The 21,946-nt window shown below is 32.3% G+C and overlaps 2 protein-coding genes and 1 long non-coding RNA gene across 5 annotated transcripts; 2 read left to right on the top strand and 1 right to left on the bottom strand.

The window, feature by feature from the left end:
* Positions 1 to 5,940: 5,940 nt before the first annotated feature.
* Positions 5,941 to 10,441, top strand: LOC140964450 (probable WRKY transcription factor 2). Of its 2 annotated transcripts, none has more exons than XM_073424259.1 (6): positions 5,941 to 6,294; positions 7,363 to 7,816; positions 8,090 to 8,233; positions 8,423 to 9,201; positions 9,293 to 9,451; positions 9,819 to 10,441. In XM_073424259.1, the coding sequence occupies exons 2-6, from the start codon at positions 7,388 to 7,390 to the stop codon at positions 10,360 to 10,362; spliced, it is 2,055 nt and encodes a 684-aa protein (XP_073280360.1). In that variant the 5' UTR covers positions 5,941 to 6,294; positions 7,363 to 7,387; the 3' UTR covers positions 10,363 to 10,441. The 2 variants fall into 2 exon arrangements, with proteins under 2 accessions (XP_073280360.1, XP_073280359.1); XM_073424258.1 differs by having other exon boundaries at positions 5,942 to 6,294; positions 7,326 to 7,816.
* A 4,954-nt stretch (positions 10,442 to 15,395) lies between these two features.
* LOC140963808 (uncharacterized) lies at positions 15,396 to 16,179 on the top strand. Its single transcript, XR_012172759.1, has 2 exons — positions 15,396 to 15,639; positions 15,738 to 16,179. It is a non-coding gene; the product is annotated as an uncharacterized lncRNA (long non-coding RNA).
* A 725-nt stretch (positions 16,180 to 16,904) lies between these two features.
* Positions 16,905 to 20,271, bottom strand: LOC140965005 (uncharacterized). Of its 2 annotated transcripts, XR_012172949.1 has the most exons (3): positions 20,068 to 20,271; positions 17,421 to 19,798; positions 16,905 to 17,325 (listed from the first exon to the last, which is right to left on the bottom strand). XR_012172949.1 is itself a non-coding variant. In XM_073425032.1 (2 exons), exons 1-2 carry the CDS (start codon positions 20,114 to 20,116, stop codon positions 17,532 to 17,534), a joined length of 2,316 nt encoding a protein of 771 aa, XP_073281133.1. In that variant the 5' UTR covers positions 20,117 to 20,271; the 3' UTR covers positions 16,905 to 17,531. The 2 variants fall into 2 exon arrangements, 1 of the variants encoding a protein (XP_073281133.1); XM_073425032.1 differs by having other exon boundaries at positions 16,905 to 19,798.
* Positions 20,272 to 21,946: the final 1,675 nt, after the last annotated feature.

Here is a 21,946-nt window from a genome sequence, read left to right on the forward strand (position 1 = left end):
AAAAATCCGAGTAACAGTTGATATGAATAAACTTGATATACTTCTTATTTTCAATTTATATCTCGTTATTGTTAATTGTCACACATCGGTTGGATAAAATATCTGAGAGTTGTATATATGTGCTTGGACAATTCTCCCCCTTTGAACTAGTTTTTGGGATTGAGTTAGATCCAAATTTTAATCTTAACCGTTATTAGATTATATAGAAGTCACTCAGTAAACAGAAGAATATCATCTTTGATTCTAATTTTTGTCAGTAATAGCTATCGTTTATGCCTTATATTGTTTATTTTGTTTCATTTTTTGAAAGTACTAGTCAACATTTCAATTTTGATTTCAGCTTAGACAATATTATAATAGAAATCGATAAGAAGCAAAATGGAAAAAGAAACTATATTAATATTCATGCTTTATCTTATTATCAAATAGAGTGATGCTACATGTACATCCATATTTGTATATCAATTTGTACAACATAAAAAATTCAATGCAAAAATTCAATTTGTCAAAATCTCACTATATATTGAATACAAAATCTCGCGATACAACAGTAAAATTTCGCGATATATATAATGATTGTAAATTTCGCTGTAACGATATATTGGTGGTACCTTTAGCATTATTCTATCAAATAAGTGGATCATCAATGGTCATGAGCCTAACCGATATATTAATAATTTACATATACTTTTTAAAAATATTTGAAAAAACATAATATATTGATCATTCCCCCAAGTTTGTCGAAATCTATACACTTGTTTATGTTTAGCAACACGTTTTGTGCGTAAATTGAGGACAATCAACTCAGTAGATTTAACCCTAATAAAATTTTTTTAAGCATAAGTTTGTGTTCTAAAAATCAAAATCAAAATCAAAAGCTCAACGTAAAATATACATGTTTCTGATTTTATATATATAGATTAAACCGTTATGATGACTTATAAAAATTCTTGATTATTATAAGATTAACGCGACAAAAAAACTCGAGAACGGCGAGTTCTTATAATAGTGAGTGTCAATTAATACATATAAAAATAAATTTAATTCATCACTTTGATATTATCTTTTAAAATAAAAATATGTAACATTTCAGCAAAGTGATTAGAAAAAGATTAAGTTGTTAATTATTAGTTCCTGAAAGTGTGGTGTTAAGACAAAGAAAAACACACAACTTGATGAGGACAATTTTGCCAACGTTCCTCTTTTCTTTTTTACTACTATTTACAAACCCTTCAGGTATTTTTTCCCTTTGATTTTTGGGAAATGATTGGGTCTTGAATCGAAATATTACAGTGAAAAAATCATTTGATTCCATTAAAGTTTTTTTTATTGCATATATATATATCCATTAAATATTTTTTTTTTTACTTGCCGTGGAGAAAAACATGACGAATATTTATGATAATGGTAATTGCAATTATCATAATAATATATTGCAAGGCTAACACTAAATAAAATATTCAAATCCATAAACTTAACATCTTGTTCTAGTTATATATCCTTATTTAATTCGGTGCTAGCAGTGTGAATTACCTTTACCTATGCAGCAGGTAGGATGTGGAGTACCTACTTCTATTCGTCGTCTGCTCTTGATCAAGGATATTACGAAATATTTCCAAAATTCGATGTATTTCTTCAAGTCATGTAGGATACATATCATGTTTCTTGAATATAAAAACAATTGCCCTTGTCTTAGAAAAAAAAAACGAAATTGAAATATGTTACATAACGAAAGATATAACGATTATCGGCGGCATATGGCGGCCGAAGAACAGATTAGGTGGCGGGTGAAAAATCTTATTCATTGTCATGATGTGCCTAATTTTGATGGCCGATAAGTTTTGGGTTTTTTCGACTTGTGATTTAATTTAAATATATATTAAAAGATTTTTATTTTATTTTTATTAACATATTTTAGTTGTATATGTTATTTACTTATAATCGAGTTGTAATTTTATTAATATATATTATAATAATATAATATAAAATTTTAAAACTATAATTTATTATATATTTTAAAATATATTATATAGTTCATAAATTGATATATATTTGTATTAAATAATAATTTTACCATTTTATTGTAACATATTTTTTAAATAAATTTAAATTTATTTTTACACTTTTAATCCATAAAATAACCTTAAAAATAAAATGTGTATTTAGTTGAATTTAACGACATTGTTTGTACTTAAAAGAAATTTTATTTAAGGGTAAATTTTATCTTTTTAGTTGGTCCATAAACCAATTAAGTTATTTACTATAGTTTGTGTATAAATTTTTCGATTTATATATGAAAAGGTTAGAATTTATCTTGTTTTACATGATAATTTTCTTATGAATGAAATTACCATATTTCTTATGAATGAAATTACCATATTTTGCCTTGCCATTATTTTACTACAACAAATATTTTTTTTGAGGAAAAATTAATTCCTAACAAATTTGAATACTTAGTCAAGAGCATACATAAAGTTTATCAGTATTCTAAAAGATATCGTCTATTACTATTTAGGCATCATTTAGTTGTTGGACGACCACTCACTGTCACGATTTTTAGAAAGACAATGTCTATGGATGCTTTTTAAATATGAGTTGTCTAGGCTGTCTAATCGTCGTATAAGTGGCCGTCTAATCAATGTATACTTTCTTATGAATGAAATTATCATATTTTACCTTATCTTTATTTTACTACAACAAATATATTTTTAAGAAAAAATTCATTCCTGACAATTTTGAATAATTAGTCAAGTGCAGACATAGAGTTTATCAGTGTTCTAAAAGACACAATATGGGACTATTCAGGCATCGTTTAGGTGTTGGAAGCACCACTCCGATTTTTAGAAAGACGATATCTCCGAGGTTTGTTAAAAAATCAGTTGTCTGGGCTGTCTAGTCATCGTCTAGGCGGTCGTCTAATTTAATATATATATAATTTTTTAATTTTAATTTTTCAGAAAAAATTGTTCGACATATTTTTTAATCAATATGTATCTGATAAAATGAAAAACGTGTCATTGATTTTGAGCTTTAATCCGACATAGAGAAATTATCGGAGAAATGTTGAGATAGACAAGAAGAATATGATATTAGGTATAAAAAAAAAAAAAAAACTCCCAGGCACTGTCTAGGTGTTAGGTTGTAGTCCGATTATCGTTTTTTAGAACACTAACATTGAATATAACTTTTAAAATAAAATAAATAAAGGTTGGGCAGATATTAGATTTAGTTTTGTATATTCTCTTGGGCACTCCGACGGTACCAGCTGTTGTGTACTATGCAAAACCGTCTAACAACATTGTCCCCTCACCCCATCCATATGTTCACTTCTCACTTTGCAACAACTATTTTATTTTATCACTTCTTTTTTTAATTGCTTTATATATTCCTTTGAGAATTTTTTTAAATCAGTACAACCAAACACACTTTTTACTTTTAAATTCACAATCTTGCTCTTGTAGATGTTATGATTCAAGTTTAAAATCTTTATTTCGAAATCAATAGATCATTGTGATAATGAGTATGAAACTATCTGCTATACTTGATGATCCATACCGTGATATATTTTGATCAAACAAACTATGTTTACAATGATTACTAAAAATTAAACGCAGTAAACATCATTGATAAACAAAATACAATTAATCGTTGTTAAAAAAATTGATTCATCTATTTTTTAAATTAAAAATTTATCAATATTTTTTTTAAATCATTTATCGTGCTTAAAACATCCATTTATTTTTATTTTTTGGATAGATGAACCGAATGTTTATCAAAGATTATTGTTAATACATTGTGTTTAGTATGTTTAATTTTTATAATTTGTACAAATATGACAGATTTGAGCAAAATGTAGCACGGTTTGAAGCACTAAGTATAGTAGAATATTTTGTCCCATGTTAAGGTAGAAAACAAGGTATTCGACTTATCAATAAAAATCATAACATGTAAAAATGTGTATTCGAGTTAGTAATTAAAAAATATAACATGTAGAACCTAGAAGGAATTTTTTCAAGTATAAAAAATTGAAAAGGTAGATACAGAAATATCATAGAACGCTCGTTTCTTGTTTTACCAAAATATTAAACTGTACAGTAATTCAAGTGCCATATTTTGATTTTTACTATCAAACATGGACAGTTATTGTACCCAAAAAAAACTTCCTCGTAATAATTATACACATTGCAATCATTGATAATCAAACTCGTGACTGTGGTTCAGAGATCAATTGTAAGGCCGAATATTTATCGTTTTTACCAAAAGTTATAACTGATAGTAACGTTGTAACTCAAATATTTTAAAACGTTCAGCAGCTCAAACATCAAATTTCAATTTATATATCGAACAGAGACAATTATTACACCACGACATATATAATCTATAATAGTTGGACAATCAAAAAGTTGACGTATTCACAAGCCAATGCGATATTGATACATGTTGCAATAATATTTCTTTATCGTTTATATTGATAAATTAAAAAAATGTGACAAGTTATTTAAGTCTATAAATTAAAATATATGACTGAAATACTATTTGCGAAATTTGATTTCGGTTAGTTTTGGATTAAGACATTGAAATTTCCTGTTTTGTAATAAAATATATCATGTAATGATTATAATATAATATCAGAAATATGGACTACTGTAGAAATTCCTAATCTTGTTTAAATTGAAGAAATTTACACATCCAAATTGGGGGATCTTGTTAAGATCGAGTAATTAATAATTATATAGCTTTATTTTCCCTATTTTTTAATGAAACATTAAAAATCTATTAATTTGTTACAAATGCAAATCAACCATTTTGTAATACAAGATACATGTTAATATAAAAGCAAAAACTTGTGTGAAACGGTTTCACGGGTCGTATTTTATGAAACGGGTCTCTTATTTGGGTCATCTATGAAAAAGTATTATTTTTTATACTAAGAGAGTTAATTTTTATTATGAATATCGGTAGGATTGACCCGTCTCACATATAAAGATTCGTGAGATCGTCTCACAAGAGACTTACTCACATACGAATGTATCTATATCTTTTTGTAATCTAGTATCATAGCAAGAGTTTGAAATTTTAGTAAATGATTCCAGAAATTAGAAATTAAAAAAAATAATTTACCATTCCATGCTAATATTTTTTAAAAAAATTTAACTGATTTGATATTTGAACCCTAAAAAAGTGGAAAACGTTAGAATTCGAATTCAAAAATAGTAAACGAAGCAAAAATTGTGGCTATGAAATCAGATGATAATTAAGCCGTTACACTATACTAAGTTACTTCCCCGAAGAAACAAGAGGATCTTAGATTACATCAAATACAAGTTATCGTTCAGTCTACATGTCAAAAAACTTCGTTTGAGCTCCTGTCTCACATGTTTTTATCATTTCAGCTTCATGACATTTTTTTAGTCCAAATAGATACAAATCATTGAAATCGCGACATAAATTTATGAGTTTCAGGTGTTAATAAAATTTGATCGAGTATTTTATTTATATCAAATGTAAGACACCAAAAAACAATAAATATAAGAACAAACATTTGAGATTATAACTCAAATAAAAAAGTTTAAATATCAACTAAATCAAATTAGATATATTTTTATAATTTTTAGGTATAAAATATTAACAATTGTATAGAACAATATAATATATATTATTAAAAATAAAATACAAATGTATATATTTCAGACACCGAGCGATTTAAATTGTTTAAATTGTCTGCAATTATATTGTTGTCCAATTATCGAATCGAAAAACAATAATGGCCCCTAATCCCTTAATTACTTTACATTCAAAGGTCCAGGATCCACATGGCAGCTTGCTATTGGGTGGTCAAATGTGTGAAATTCCCCAAAAAGACCCTGGAAAAAGCAGAAACATCAATTAAATAATTCAAATAGAAATTTTGGACAAGAATTGTTGCTTTAAAGCAGAAACTGATATTTGTCAGTATGAAAGGCTTCTAATGTACAGTATCTTTGTTTCGAAAAAGATCCCAAGAACCATATCTCCCAAACAAACCCCACACTTTTTCCCATATTTGGTTTGCGAAAATCTTTGTTTATTTTTTTTAAATCATACCACCAGCAATCGGGTTTCTTGCTAACTGCTGAACCATTTTTTATAGTAAAAAAAAGCCTGAGATTTGAGGTTGAAATTGACAGGATGGGAGGTGGGGTGGTGTCGTTCCTGGAGAAAGGAAAAAAATGGTTAAGCGGAGATTAATCTGAGGGAGGGGTCAGAGAAAAGGTCCAATCTTTCTTAATTTTGACTGTTCTATGTTGTATTCAGGTACTAAGACTCGACTGCCTTAATCTGTTATGTTCGCTCATCATTTGCTCATGATTGAGTCTTGTACTTTGGTATTTTTGGTAGGTTGTTTTTCCTTCTGTTTTTTTTTTATCTACTTTTGTTCTCGTGAAGAATCCATTTTCCGGGCCGTCGATGGTTTGTTTCGTTCATTTAAGGTTCATCTTTTTTAGTACTTGATTGATGAACGGTCCATGCACATAAGATAGTCGTGGTTTCTACTTCGTTGAGTTTTCTCTCTGTGTGTGTGTGTGTGTGTTTGTGTGTTTCCTCCCCCGTTTTGTTAGATCTGGATGGGTAGTAAGATTTGAGGAATGGGGCCTTTTTAATTTGTTAAATTATGTGCCTGTGATTTTCGTAAAGATTGAGATTTTAAATGGATGGTATGGTAATCATACTCCGTTTAGAGTTGGGACCTTTTTGTTCTTTCTTTTCCTTACGATGTTTTAAGCTCCGACTTGCATTGGAGTGGGATTTTTGAAAGTATGTATGGAAATGTATGATTGATTGTTTCAGGGAAAAAAATCTGATTGATTGTTAAACGAATGGTATGTTCTCTATTGATGTGTTAATGAGTGGTGAATTTTACTGTAAATTAATTGATATATCTTTCATTGGTTGCATTCATAAATAGATTTGAAAAGCAGTGCGTAAGTCGTGCTTGTGAGCCTACTCAGTACTTCGTTGTTTGGCTTTCTTATAGATTTTTTTTATGTTACTTAAGTGGAAAGAAATGGTTTTTTTCTTGGGTTTGGGCTGGAATTCTCGAGCAAAGCATAGGTTTTTGAATCCTCTGCTTTATTCTTCTCTGGAATGTGGCTACTATCTTGTGTATTAACTCTGCTGCTTCAATGGTATTAGGATATGGGAGGTGGGAGAGAAAAAAGAGGTTGCTTTACTGTTTTACGCGCGCGAGTGTGTCTTTTTTCCTTTTTAAATCTAGGAAGATTACATAAATGATAACGATTAATGTGATCAAAGAACATTGAACGAAAGTTGACGCAATCTTACAGGTTTTTGGCTTCTGCATCCGGCTTATTTATTTTACAGTTCGTTTTTGAGTGGATAACAAAAAATGGGTGGGTTTGACGATCAAACTTCTATAATGGGAGAGTGGACGGCTCCAAACCAAAGTCCAAGCAGCGATTTCTCCTCAATGATCAGCGACAACATCAAAATATCGTCAGTTGATGTGTCTGTCTGTGAAAATAAAAGTGGGCACCTTTTTTTGGGAAATCCTGATAATAGGGATCAGGCAAGGGCTGTTGTAGTAGGAGATGAAGCAAGCAACTCAAATGCAGTTCGACAGATGAGCTCTCGTGGAGGTCTTGTGGAGAGGATGGCTGCTCGGGCTGGTATCAACATTCCCCGATTGGATACAGACAGCATCAGACCTGCTAACCTATCTAAGATCCCAGAAGTTCAATCTCCTTATTTGACAATTCCTCCCGGTCTTAGCCCCACAACTCTGCTAGATTCTCCTGTTTTTCTCTCTAATTCATCGGTAAGCTCTTTCTCTTATGGTGTCTGCCTAACTATCAAGATTCCTTCAATAGGAGTGCAAGTAGATTTCTTGATTGATTACGGTTAAATTAGAAGATTTTGTAGTTGCCCGAATATGACCAGAGCTCAAGTCCTTGTTTAAGTATTTTGTTATATTTGCTTATATATATGTATCCGATCACAATTTCTTGGGTCTGGCCATTAATGATATCCATAATGATGCTTGATTGCTCTATCCTCATGTTCTCAATTGATGGGCTCATTATGTCTGCAGGTTTTGCCATCTCCTACAACTGGAAAATTTTCATTTGCCTCAACTTGTAACAATCTCAACTCTATAGATGTCAATGACTCTTCATTTGCATTCCAAACCGTGGAAAAATCTGGATTATCTCGTTGTTTTAATACCGTTAACAAAGTAATTAATTGCTGTTCCTTTCCCTTTTATGCTTTCTTAACAGCACGTGTGTATTTCTTGTATTATGACGCAAATAATATCATTTATTAACTACTTGTTTACTTGTGCCTAAGTCGATCTTTAGATTTTGTTCCATCAGCAAACTTCCAGAGCGTTAACTTTGTTCTGCTTTTCTCCTTGATTTACCAGGTGTATCCTTCCTGTTCTCTGCCACCTTTTGCCAGTGTCGGTGTTTATTGTGCCGAACCTTCGAAAGCTCCCTCTCAAAATAATGGAACGTTTTTTCAGCAAACAAATTACCCTATATCCTATGCACAAGACAATGGACTCGGCAATCTCTCGTCTGAGCCAACTTATAATTCTGCCAATGTTGCCAAGCATTCTCCACCACTTGATAAACCACACGAGGATGATGGAGATCAACTAAGCAACGGAGACCCCAATGCTGGAGGGAGTCCATCCGAGGACGGTTATAATTGGAGAAAGTATGGGCAGAAACATGTAAAGGGAAGTGATTATCCTCGGAGTTATTACAAGTGCACACATCCAAATTGTCCAGTTAAAAAAAAAGTTGAACGCTCTGAAGAAGGCGACATTACAGAGATAATTTATAAGGGAGCTCACAGCCACTCGAAACCTCCCTTCAACCGCAGACTGGCTCTTGGATCTTCGAATCCACTCGGTGATGTCGGCTCTGAACAACTTGGAACTGGTGCCAATGACGCTCTCATGTGGTCAACTTTGCAAAAGGGAAATCTCGAGGTGACACAATCTGTGGGATTGAGCCAAGAATACGCTCTTGGAGCTAATTCTTTGCATCCTCAAACTGGCCAACTCGAGTTGGCGAACCGTGTGGAGGGGTCGTCTACTTTCTCAAATGAAGACGATGATGATGATCGTGTAACACACGGCAGTGTGTCCTTAGGATATGATGGAGAAGGAGATGAATCAGAAGAATCAAAGAGAAGGTTATGAATCTCGCCTTTTTTATGTGATTTATTCGGATCCTTGAGATAACAGTTATCTGATATGCATCTTTACTATCTTTGTTTGTTCTAGGAGAATCGAAACAAATGCTTCGGACATTAGTGGTGCCACCAGAGCCATAAGGGAGCCCAGAGTCGTGGTTCAAACAACCAGTGAGGTGGACATTCTTGATGATGGTTATCGTTGGCGCAAATACGGGCAGAAAGTCGTGAAAGGGAACCCAAATCCAAGGTTATTCTCTTGTGAACTCGTTATTCAGTCACCTAGTATCTATCATCTATGAAGTTCACAACAAAAAACTTTAGATTGTTTGGCATCGTTTTTCTGTTGTTTAAGGAATGTTTTCTGAAAACTTGTTTCAAAAATGAAATGGGGCTTGTGATGAATTGTTGGTTTTGTTTTCTGAAGTATAGATGTCCCGCCAACTAAAAGATGTTTAGGTGATTTGTGTTTTTTTCAATAGTTTGTGGGTCAAAAATTGATTTGAAAATAATGTATTTCGAGTAATTAGTAAATGAGTGAGAGACAGGTAAAAAAGGTTTGTCTCATAGTTTGCGCATCGGTACATAGCCTTATTTTGGGAAATATATGTGGGCAGGAGTTACTACAAGTGCACGAGCCCCAGCTGCAATGTCCGTAAGCATGTGGAGAGGGCGTCTCACGACCTGAAGTCGGTGATAACTACGTACGAGGGTAAGCACAATCACGACGTCCCCGCGGCCAGAAACAGCAGCCATGTTAATTCAGGCTCACATCATACTCAACAAGCTTCCGTTGCTGCCAATTCAAGTGGTCTTGTACGCAGGCCTCAGCCTTCTCAAGTTAATGTTGGCACGTCCGCATTCAAAACTCCCTCCGTAGGAATAGGATCTTTCGGCCGACCACCCCAACTAGGTCCGGGTTTTGGGTTCGGCGTAAATCAGCCAGGTTTCGCAAGTTTGGCTCTGGCTGGATTAGGGCCCGACCCAGGCAGGTTGTCATTTCATTCGTATTTTGGAAATCAGGTGGGCCCAATGGGTAACAATCTGGGCTTTATGATGCCCAAAGGTGAGCCCAAAATGGAGCCTGTTACAGATTCGGGCTTGAATCCGTATAATGCATCCTCAGTGTATCAGCAATTGCCTCTTGGACCACATATGTAAATTTCTTTTTACTGAATTTTTACTTTTATTATGGATGTTACAATTATGCTTTACTATCTAATGAAATTCTTTTTTGTTTCGTTTTATTTTGTGTTTACACGAACAAGTTGGCTTATCTTCTTATTAGATATGCCCACCCTGGCTTTCATAAACCAACTCTAACATAAATTTTTTATTAATAATTTTTCAAAAATACTCTGTAACTATATCATGTTATGTTATAACCCATTCATAATTTTTACCATTAAAAAAACTAAAAATGTACCATGTGTCATCAACTACCCCGACAAATTATCCTGTGGCATGAAAATAGTAACATTTTCATACTCGAAAGATCCCCACAGAACGGAAAGATGAACTAATCATTGCAAGCATAAGAGAGGATACCCTAACTAGAATAGAAAGCTTAAAACCAAATAATATCTTGAATGAATATCTTGATCTTTTTAACTGCTGTTTCGATATCTGGCTTCTCATTTTCCAACATGACTCTATTTCTTACGTTGCATAACAAGTAAACCGTAGCTGCAAAGATCGAGCAGTGCACCTTAGCTAGCGTGGAATTCCCCCTATACACTCCACTAAATGCTCATAGAATCGCGGCTTTAGAGGCCTTTAGTTTCTTCATTCCAATCCATTGTCTAATTCCCACCCAAATCATTCCTGTAATCGGACACAAGAAGAATAGGTGTGCCAAATTTTCGGTTGCACCATTACATAGAACACATGTTTTGTCCTCTACAAATTCAAGCCTATCCCAGGTGAGGAGATTACCATGAGCGTACATCCATAATACAAAGCGATGTTTCGGTAGGCTGCAAGCTTTCTGGACTAGAGGTTTCCATGGCCAAATCCCCACACTCCCAGCAAAGAAATTATAAGAAAAAGACATACCTCCATGACCATTGAACCAGCTGTCCAACATATTAATTGCCCCGTCCATCGAATCCTATCAGTGAACTATCTCATCACGGATTCGAATCAGCTTCTTGATAAGTGGAGATACATCTCTAAAGAATGGATAGGCTTTATACGGTCCCATTCATTCACGAATGTAAAAAGGAGAAGATATACTATTTTTCCAGAGGAATATAATACACAAATATTCAATGAAGTAATAAACAAATTAGCAAGTACCTGAGACAGTTCCATATCGAATCATAATAAAGAATAGCCTCAATTGGGCGATTTGTTTCTCTTCGAGCTTCTCCGACCCACTTAACAACAGTCAGTTGTTTGATTACCTAAGCCTCCATAATCTGCTTAGCAAATTCCAAATCTGTATCTGGGATAGCAAATCAAAAGCCCACGCTCCTGTCCACGATTCTCAAGGGGAAAAAATGAAAACAAACATATATTATATAAAATAAAAATATAATATAGTAAATAATATATTTTAAATTTTAAAAGTGTTTATATATATAATAAAAATATATTTTTATCAAAGTTTAAAATATAAACAACATTCATATAATCAAAATATCGAATATAATTACATATATAATCTTTAAACAAAAACGTAAATCAAATAAGTTCTGATACTACTAAAATAAATACAAGAAATAATTAAATTTTAAAAATTTTGAGATGGGCCGACCGGTTTTTAATTGGTTCATTGGTTCTTAACTTGATTGACCATTAAAACGATTTTTGGGTATGGTCTAGATTGATTCTCGATCAAAACAGATGTTTCGGTCCAGTTCTAAAAACAATGCTTAATAGTTAAAAAATTAAAAAGTTGATTTTATTTAACAATAAGTAGAATGTGAATAACAAACAAATAAGAGTAATTTAAGTTCAAAAAATAGATTGTTGGATTAGAAATTCAGTTCGATTCAACAATTTCCTATCATGTTTTTGCACTTTTCTTGTTGTAATACACAAAATATATATATACACACACATCAGACAACATGCAGGAGACAAGTATCATTGATTTGATACCTTGATGAACTGGAACGAAAGAATGTCCACAAAACCTTCGTTCACAGTTAGTAATTAATTTATACAACTCATTGTTTATTCACGATGAATATATAAAAAGCTGGTGGTGCTACGTACACTCTTGCTCATTTAATTGTTGAGTATATTTGGTTCAATCCAAACCACATTTGGCATTAGTCTCCTTTCATTTTGGAAGGACGTCACGTGTTCGAGAACTCGTCCATCGTAGATATTACAAACTTTGAAAAAAGAAAAAAACTAAAAAAAAATTACACTTTATGTTTCTGAGGTTACTTTTGACTTTTTATATGGAATTTGAATAAAATCAAACAATGCAAAGTGATTCATGCAATTCACCCTAGTAACTATTACAAGTCATATCTCTGTAGCCAAAATCTGAAGTTATCCGAATTACTTTGAAAACTCGTAGAGGGATTTCAAGTAGTCATAGATCGATACTCATGCTAGCTCGTAAACCAGCCCAAATAGCTAGCAGAGACCAAATTTTGTAGGTTATCATGTACGTCACGAACAAACATAAGAGGCGTCGGGGTTGTCTGGTGTAAACACTCCGATGCTTAGATCATAAAATAATTTAAATACATTCTATGAAAGTTAAAAAATTTAAGCATAAAATAATCACAATGTACTTTGAATAATGAGAATTCATTTGTATTTATTTTTTTTTTTAAATGTGTAACCGGCTTAGACATTTATAAATAATTTGAGACTAAATTAGATCATTGTCCATCACACACATATAAATTGTTGTGTGGGACTGAATCTTCGGGAGGGTGTTTCTGCAAGTTGGTACTTTGCAAAGAGAGTTTGGATTTGATAGGGTACCTAAATTTGTCCTGCTGCCTGTTTACTAGCGATTTCTCGTTGGATCTTGTCGCTCTTTCATTTTAAAATGGTTTTAGGATTGATATAGCTAGGTCGTATGTATTGGTATTTTATTTAAATTAACATCTGCTTCAAATCATAAAAGATAATTTCATAGACTTATATGTATTTGAAATACATGCTTCAACTTTTAAAAAAAAATAAAGTGTTTTTGAAAGGGTCGTTGATTACAAACGTACAAGTAATTAACATATTGTGTGTATAGTGTTGTACTATGATGTTGTCAACGCGAGCACACAACATGCAGCAAATATTATCTATTTAAAGCACAAGTATAACTTGAATAAAAAAAGACCAGAGGTAAATTATGCACAAGTACGAATACTTGTGCAATGCCTCATGGCAAAAATTCACTAGAAAATTATGTAAATCGTTTACACCAAAACAATACTATTGAGAATATCAAAACAAAATTCATTGACACTCCAAGAAATTAAAATGCATCAAAAACTCAAAGTAAATACTAGATGCATGAAACAAAAAAATCGTATTGCTTAAAACCAAACGAAACCACTATTCACTCAACACTTTCACGCAATGTTGTTCTTGAGTGTCGTCAACACCAATCAGTAACACATTAAATATGTGAATCAATCACCCAAATTCTTCACACGAAAATCTTCAATACTGAACTTGTGTATGTTAAAAAAAAATTCAGCATCTGCGTAAAGTGATCAACCGATCACACGAAAAACTTCAGCAGCTGCACAAAGTGATCAACCGATCACAAAAAAAAAAAAAAAAANACCAAATATATGTTGAACGGATCAGAAAGCAGCAAAGTGCACCGATCACACAAAAAACTTCTCATTAAAATAGGCTCGGCTCTCGTATTTTTTTTCTATGTAAGAACTCCTCTGCCGACCTTTCTCGAGCCTCACGAAAAGGCACACACGAAAAGCTCCCACGAAAAAGGCTCTCTTCTCTCCAACTATCTCTTCGCGGCCGTGAGTCCCTCCATATTTATATCTAATGCTAGACCTAGAAACAATCCTTAAAAGAGTCCTAGAAAATATGGAAACAAGATTTTCAGTAGATATAAAACTCTTTTAAACAAAGATAAAATATCTTAGAGATAAAAATCATATTAAAAACAAATATCTTAGAACTGATAAATCAACTAAGATCTATTAATCTAGAACTGAATCAAACAAGATCTTATAATCTAGAAAGACAAAGTCTTAAATTGATATTATCAATTTAGCAAAAATAAATAAAAAAATAATATATATTCCTTTCAGTTTCCTTACACTTATCATGTTAACATAGTACGCATGTGCGAGCGCACAAACACACAAACATATATGTAAGCGTTCTGGAGCACACGTTGTGTGTTTCTACAATCACGGTTTTGTTTCCGATTTGTTTTTGTTTCATCAATATTTTAAATTAGGATGTAGAATGAGAATAGTTTGTGATTTAAATTTAAAAAAAGAGGTAATTTAGTAATATAAAAATTTATAAGAGCTACATGAGAAGATTATACGCGGACCGATTGATGACTCAACTTTATATAGTAATAGTTCGATATCATGTGTGCTTATATATTTATTATTAATCGTATAAAGAGCGAATGTGGGCTTGGGCCTTCTTATTTGGGCTGAATTTATTGGCCATCATAATTAGGTTTCCAGTTCAAAGCCCAAACTTCCATTTGACGTGGGTGACACGCGCTGACCCGGCTCAGAGATAATAATAACACACGACGTTCACACCCATACACGTACCTAATTAGTGACGTCATGAGGAGCTAGTGGGACCCAATATTCCCAACCTATTGTCGTTATTCCAAAATCAATTACTTCTAGAAATAATTTTAGGGAAAATTACGTTTTTGGTCCTGTAACTTGCACTTTTTCTAATTTTAGTCCTGTTATGAGATAATTTACATTCTTAGTCCAGTAATTTATAATATTTTTCAATTTCGGTCCTTTTTCCCGAAAATTGAAATCTTCCACCGGACTGAAATGCCTAGGTGGCGGCCGGAATGCTGAGCTGCAATTTGAATTGGGGTTTTTGATTTTTGGTGGCTTTTTCAATGTCCACATAAGTAAATAATATAATAAAAAAATAAAACAAAATCCACGTCACTTTTAAAATTAAATAAATCCACAAACATATTTCAAAAAAAAAAACTTTTACAAAAATGGTAAAACAATTTTTTAAAAATCAAATATCAAACCCTATCCTTCTCCAAATCACGATGCATTTCTGATTCATTAATCAAATTCCCCAAACCTCTGAATCTAGTTTTCTCGCAGAAGTTGGAAGATCAAGCCGGTTCCTGAATTAATTCGAAATAAGAAGATGTCTTCAGCATACGAAACTGGTTTCATGTTCTGTAAGTGTGCGAAACGAGCAGTATTGCGAACTTCTTGGACAAATGATAACCCTGGTAGGAGGTTTCATGGCTGCATAGATTGGAAGGTGGTGGTTTTTTTTCCTTTCATGTATCTCTAAATTTTGACAGAAGGGTACTGTAAATGTTCATTTCAGTTTTGGTTTTTTTTTTTTGTCTTTTACAGAAGGGTGGCTGTGACTTTTTTGCTTGGGAGGATCCACCAATGTGTTATAGAGCTATGAACATAATTCCAGGATTAAAACGAAAGATAAATGTGCTAGAAGAAGAAAATCGAAAAATGGCGAGGGAAAACACAACTTTGAAGTTGATTCTTGTGCTACCGTGGTTGATTTGGTTTGTTTTGTGGATGTTTTGATGGGTGATTTTGGTTAGTGAGAAGATGAAGATGTTGAAGATTTTTATGTTTTGAAGATGCAAAGCTTCTACAATGTTTAGGAAATCTGCTTCTACCACTTTGCTAACTTCCATTTGCTAATATGAAGCTTTTTAGATTTTAGAGCAGTGTTGTAATCTATTTTGTTATTGTCTAGGTGAACATGTGATTAACATATTAAACTATGAATCAATGTATTATTGTTCTATGCATTTCAGATATCGTTTTTCTTGCTCTTGGTGCTATGGTTAACATTTTAGTCCATTCAACTTTCGGTGTTCTGTTTTGTCAAGGCAGCCAGAGTCAACAATAAAAACTCCAATAAGTGCCTCAACAACATCTGCTATGACTTTTTTGTATAACCAGATATGACTTTTTTTTGCTTGCATCTAATGATTGATCACGAATATACACCTGAAAATGTATTTGGATATGATACAACATGTCAGCTAATTACAAACTATTAGGGAAACAATTTTTAATGTAGAGCCATACATCTTCAAAGCACTGGCGCATTATGTGGGAAAATATGGATTTATAGAGCAACATGTTTATCTCTTTAATATGTTATAAGCTTATATTCCAAATCCAAAAACAGAATAATAATTTGTCAATAATGTTTGAGTGTCATATATAGTGTTCCACCAAAAAGAAGATAATTAGTTCATTAGAACCACAACAGAGAGCTTATTCTAGAGAAATAATAAACAGAAACACAGCTTAAACAGAATAATACTTATGTTTATTATATACTTTTGTTTAGGTTTTTTACAAGACAATATCTTTCTTTACCCTTCACTTTCTAACAAAATAACACATTTCTCACCAAATGCGTTAATAACAAAATTAAAAAATAGAAAAAATTTCACAAAATGAAATTCCAAAACATTAAATGTACAAAATATTTGCCAAAAAGCAAACACCAACCAAAACAACCTCCAAATAAATGACACACAAAATGAGTTCAAATTTTCAAAAACCATCTAATATTCTTCATGGGGTTGCAATATAAAAAGTAACCAAAAAGTTCACATTTCATTCGCTTTCACTTATGAGGAGCCTTTCCTTTCTTCTTTTTTGCTGGCAGTCCACTTTCATTTTCAGATACCGAATTATTTAGGCTGGACATTGTCATGAATTTCTGCCCTCCTTCAAATGTGGTTGATTTTGAAAGCACGTGTGAACGATTGATGCATGGTTCGACTCTTTGTATGTAGGTTCCTCCAACAAATGGTGCAAGTGCCCTTATATTGGCCATATTCGTGGGAATTTGACATTGTTTAAACTGCTCATACATAGATGGTGGAGCCACAGACCTCGATGGAGAGATTGATGCAGTTTTTTGAGCAATTGGTTGAGACATATTGTTGTCTTTCCCCTGTGAAAAGTAGATTTTTTAGATGAAATACAAATTGACAATTTTTTATTATATATAATATTTGAAATACTAAAATAAATAAAACATTAGCTTACACTACTATTGCCATGATAGATATTTGATTTCTTTGTCAAATTTCCTCTGATGATATTGACATCAAACGTCACATTGCTCATCATCTGAAACCACATTAATGAGAAAAATTATTATAGAAAAATAATAATTGACACACATACCGGTAACTTGGATGATGGTTGACTTATAAGTTCTTCAGTTAGTTGGCTAAAAGGATGTTCTTGTGATTGTTTGATTTGTTCGGATTCCATTGGCCTTACTTGTTCAGTTCGAGTACAACCTTTTTTATTGTGACCCGCAATACCACAGATGCTACATGTCACTGTTCGTTGCTGCCTCCTCATTTCATGATCATTTCTTACTGTCTTTGCTTTGCTTTTTCGTTTTTTCTTCATTGTTTCAGTAGCTTCATCTCTTTCCATTCTTCTTGCTCGTTTGGGCCTTCCAACAGGTCTACCAAAATTTGGTGGAAGTGCTGGAATAATTCCTGTTGGTTGCCATTCGCTCCTACCATTTAGTGGCATCACTGTACAAGCATATACTTGTTTGTATGTGGCTAAACTATAACATTTATGCACATAATCAAAATAATTCAATCGTTGAGATAAAATAGCAGATAAAGCATGGTTGCATGGAATTCCACTCAAATCCCATTTCCTACAACCACATGTCCATTCTTTTAAGTCTACACTGTACTTACTCCCATCATAGCATGAAACTTGGTAATGAAAGTTATCTGCTTTAATTGGCATGCAATCTCCAGTCTTTGTCAAATTCTTCTCGATTAGTTTTTTTATTCGAGGGCAAAACAATCCTTCCCACTTTTCTTCAGCCCTATCCCTGTTAACTTGCATTTTTGTCATGAAGTATTCAACAAGCCATTCAAGCATTGACAATATGACCTTATCCCTCGCATCCAAAATACTGCTGTTAAAGGATTCACAACAATTATTCAATAAAAAGTCACATATAGAGTTGGTTGTGAAGTGTGACCTACTCCAATACATTGGTGACTTGTCATTGAACCAATCAGCAGCGCTTGAAGCAATATCTCTCATTTCTCCCATTTTTCTGCTGAAATCATTCATTGTTGTAGCTGTGGCACATTTCCATAATGCATTTTTGAATGATTCACCTCTAAAACCAGCCGTTTTAAAATTCCCATGCAAATGCCTAAGACAAAACCTATGGTTAGCCCCTGGGAATACTTCATTGAATGCTTGGATCAACCCTTTTTGCTTGTCAGACATGAATGTCCATTCATAATATTTTTCAATATTCAAATCTAATTTCAACAAACTCAAAAACCAACCCCATGTCTCACATGACTCATTATTCACAATAGCAAGAGCAATTGGAAAATTACTATTATTTGGATCAATTCCTACAGCTGATAGCATCACCCCACCATGCGGTCCTTTCAAATGACACCCATCGACCCCAATAAAACGCCTACATCCTGACAAAAATCCAACTTTCAATGCATACAAACACATATAAAGCCTGTCAAATCTATTTTCGTCAGTCTCATTATTAGTGCCAATCACAACAGTGGACCCAGGGTTCGATCTCTTCACCTCATTTGCAAAATCCCAAATCAGTGCATACTGCTCACAGGCTTGTCCTTCAACAAGATGAGTTGCTTTTGCTTTTGCCCTATAAATTTGAGACTTTGATACGATGCATCTAATGTCCTCCATAACATCAGTTCTAAAGCCTTTCATATTTCTTTTCGGGTCTGACCTGATTTTGCTCATGTACTTTGTAGCCAACCAAGTTGATTTCAGATTTTTCACATACAAATTCATCACACATGTGTGTTTAGCCACGTACTTCCTGATTTGAAAAGTGCATTCCCCACTAATCTTCAATGCATGAAGCTTCCACTCACACTCCTCATCTGCACATTTAGCATATACTCTGATCTTGTCATTTTTTGTAATGTTAATGCTTCTTCTATTTTTTATAGCATGTGAGTGTATTGCATCTCTCAATTCCTTCTTGTTGCTAAACATCATTCCCAACTCAAAATTTGGATCATACTGTTGTACACAATTAAAAGAAGGAAACTCATTTGCATCATTGTCTATATCTGATCCATCTCCACTTTTACTAAATTCATCTTCACTGTCAATTAAATTCTCCTCAGTTGAATCATCGGCCATATATATTTTCAGAGCAACTTCTGAGCCATTATTTTCCCTGCACCACTCACTGTCAAAATCCACATTAGCAGTGAATAAATTATCGTCACATTCGTCATCAGTCTCAATAAAAATTTCGTTGTACTCATCATTATCATCATCTATGATCTCATCACTTCCATCTTCATTCCCTAAACTAATGTTATCCTCCACTGCGTTGTCATTTTCTTCACTTGAGTCCTCGTGCCTTCCAGCTTCATTAGGTGAATATAGACAAAAAATTAATATATATATTATTGTAGCCTACTTAGCAAACCATATTCTTGTGGAGGAAGTTTAAAATGCACAGACCCACAAAGATAGCACAGACTCACTTACTTAGCAAACCATATTCTGGTAGCCTATTTAACAAACATAGCATTTAAAATGCACAGACCCACAAAGATTACCATTATTAAAATAAGATGCAACACACATGGACCACAAAAAAAGTGCATATTCAAAATAGAACAAGAAATCAAACCATATTCTTGTGGAGGAAGTTTCACTCCATTTGAGAGGTGGATCTTCATTTCAAAGCAATGACTTCTGGATTCACAAAGATTGAAGATTGAAATTCTCTGTAATTTATTCGAGCAAGAGGACTTTTGAGTTGCATCGATTTTTTTGGATTCGGAAACGCATCGTCATTTGGAGAAAAAATTTGAAATTTGTTTTGGGTTTAATCTTTTATGTTTTAGTGGCTTTTTTGGAGAATATACTTGTTTTTTTTACAGATATTTCATTTTTTGAAATATGTTTGCGGATTTATTTAATTTTAAAAGTGGCGTGGATTTTGTTTTATTTTTTTATTATATTATTTACTTATGTGGACATTGAAAAAGCCACCAAAAATCAAAAACCCCAATTCAAATTGCAGCTCAGCATTCCGGTCGCCACCTAGGCATTTCAATCCGGTGGAAGATTTCGATTTTCGGGAAAAAGGACCGAAATTGAAAAATATTATAAATTACTGGACTAAGAACGTAAATTGTCTCATAACAGGACTAAAATTAGAAAAAGTGCAAGTTACAGGACCAAAAACGTAATTTCCCCATAATTTTAAGAAAATATTTTGTATATATAAGGATTATATTGTTGATATTACGTTGGAGAATGAAATTTCTCGTAAAAAATATTTAGAAAGTATTAAAAATTCAAGTATATCTGACCATAAATTACATTTGGGACGTAAAATCTACCTGATTTATATTTATTTTTATTTTGAGAATGGGAAATTATTTTTTTTAAAATTAATCAATCTCAACCAACTTATATATATTTAATTATAATTGAGCAGTTTTAAAAGAGACGGTTTAACATATCTTATGTTCGTGAGACGAGTGGTCTGATTCATACCTAAAGTGAAAATTAATATTTTTAAAACACAATAATTTTTATTAAATCTTCATACAAATCAATCGTACGAGACATATCGCTTATTCGATCATTCGAATATTGATCAATTACATTCGAAAGCTATTTCAAATTTGATAACTTCCCGACGCTGTTATTTATGAGTTATGACCCACTTTCATAAATGAGGTTCCAGAAAGTGAAAAGTTTGATGGCTAGTGAAATTGAATTCGGTTGGAGGGAACTATAAATTCATTATTTAATTCAATTTAATTTAGATCCAAAACTAAGGTGAGCAATTTTGATTATTCCTTCCAAATATAAATATTATATTTTTTCGTTAATTTCAAATATATAATTTAATATAAATAAATTTACTTTACTAAAACTTTGTATGAAGAGATTCAAATTATTAAATAAAATATATACCATGATTTAATTATTATGGTGTTAATAAATATTCATTATCCAACAATGAAGATTTTTACTTTTTCATCAAAATTAATTTATTGGGCATAAAAATTAGAAGAAAAAAATAATAATAGCAAACTCAACATTTAATACAATTAAAGAGTCCTGACAAAAATTTATTATCGTTCTTATATAATTTAACATTGTTGTTGTGATATTTTGTCTTTTATATAATCATAATTTTTTTATATAATATAATAATATTTTTTTCCATTATAGTATTGTTTCATAAACTTAATTTTGACATAAACGATTAAAGGCGGTGGCCAAAGATAATATTTTGGTCTCTGTTGTTTAATATCAAAAATCGTTTAAAAATCTAAATATTGTTGTGAAAAAGTAAAAATTTACGGTAAAAAAGTAAAAATCTCAAACTCTCAAAATTATCACACTACACACTTTATAATATTTTTCTCTCAACTCAATTGTGATTTTCTTCACAAATGAGAGATCTATTTATAGAAAATTTTTACAAATAATCCAAAAATAAAATACATCATTACCTACATCATCACACACTAATTTTCAATATTCAA

Source organism: Primulina huaijiensis, chromosome 18, assembly GCF_012295235.1.
Source record: "Primulina huaijiensis isolate GDHJ02 chromosome 18, ASM1229523v2, whole genome shotgun sequence".
NCBI classification, from domain to species: domain Eukaryota; kingdom Viridiplantae; phylum Streptophyta; class Magnoliopsida; order Lamiales; family Gesneriaceae; genus Primulina; species Primulina huaijiensis.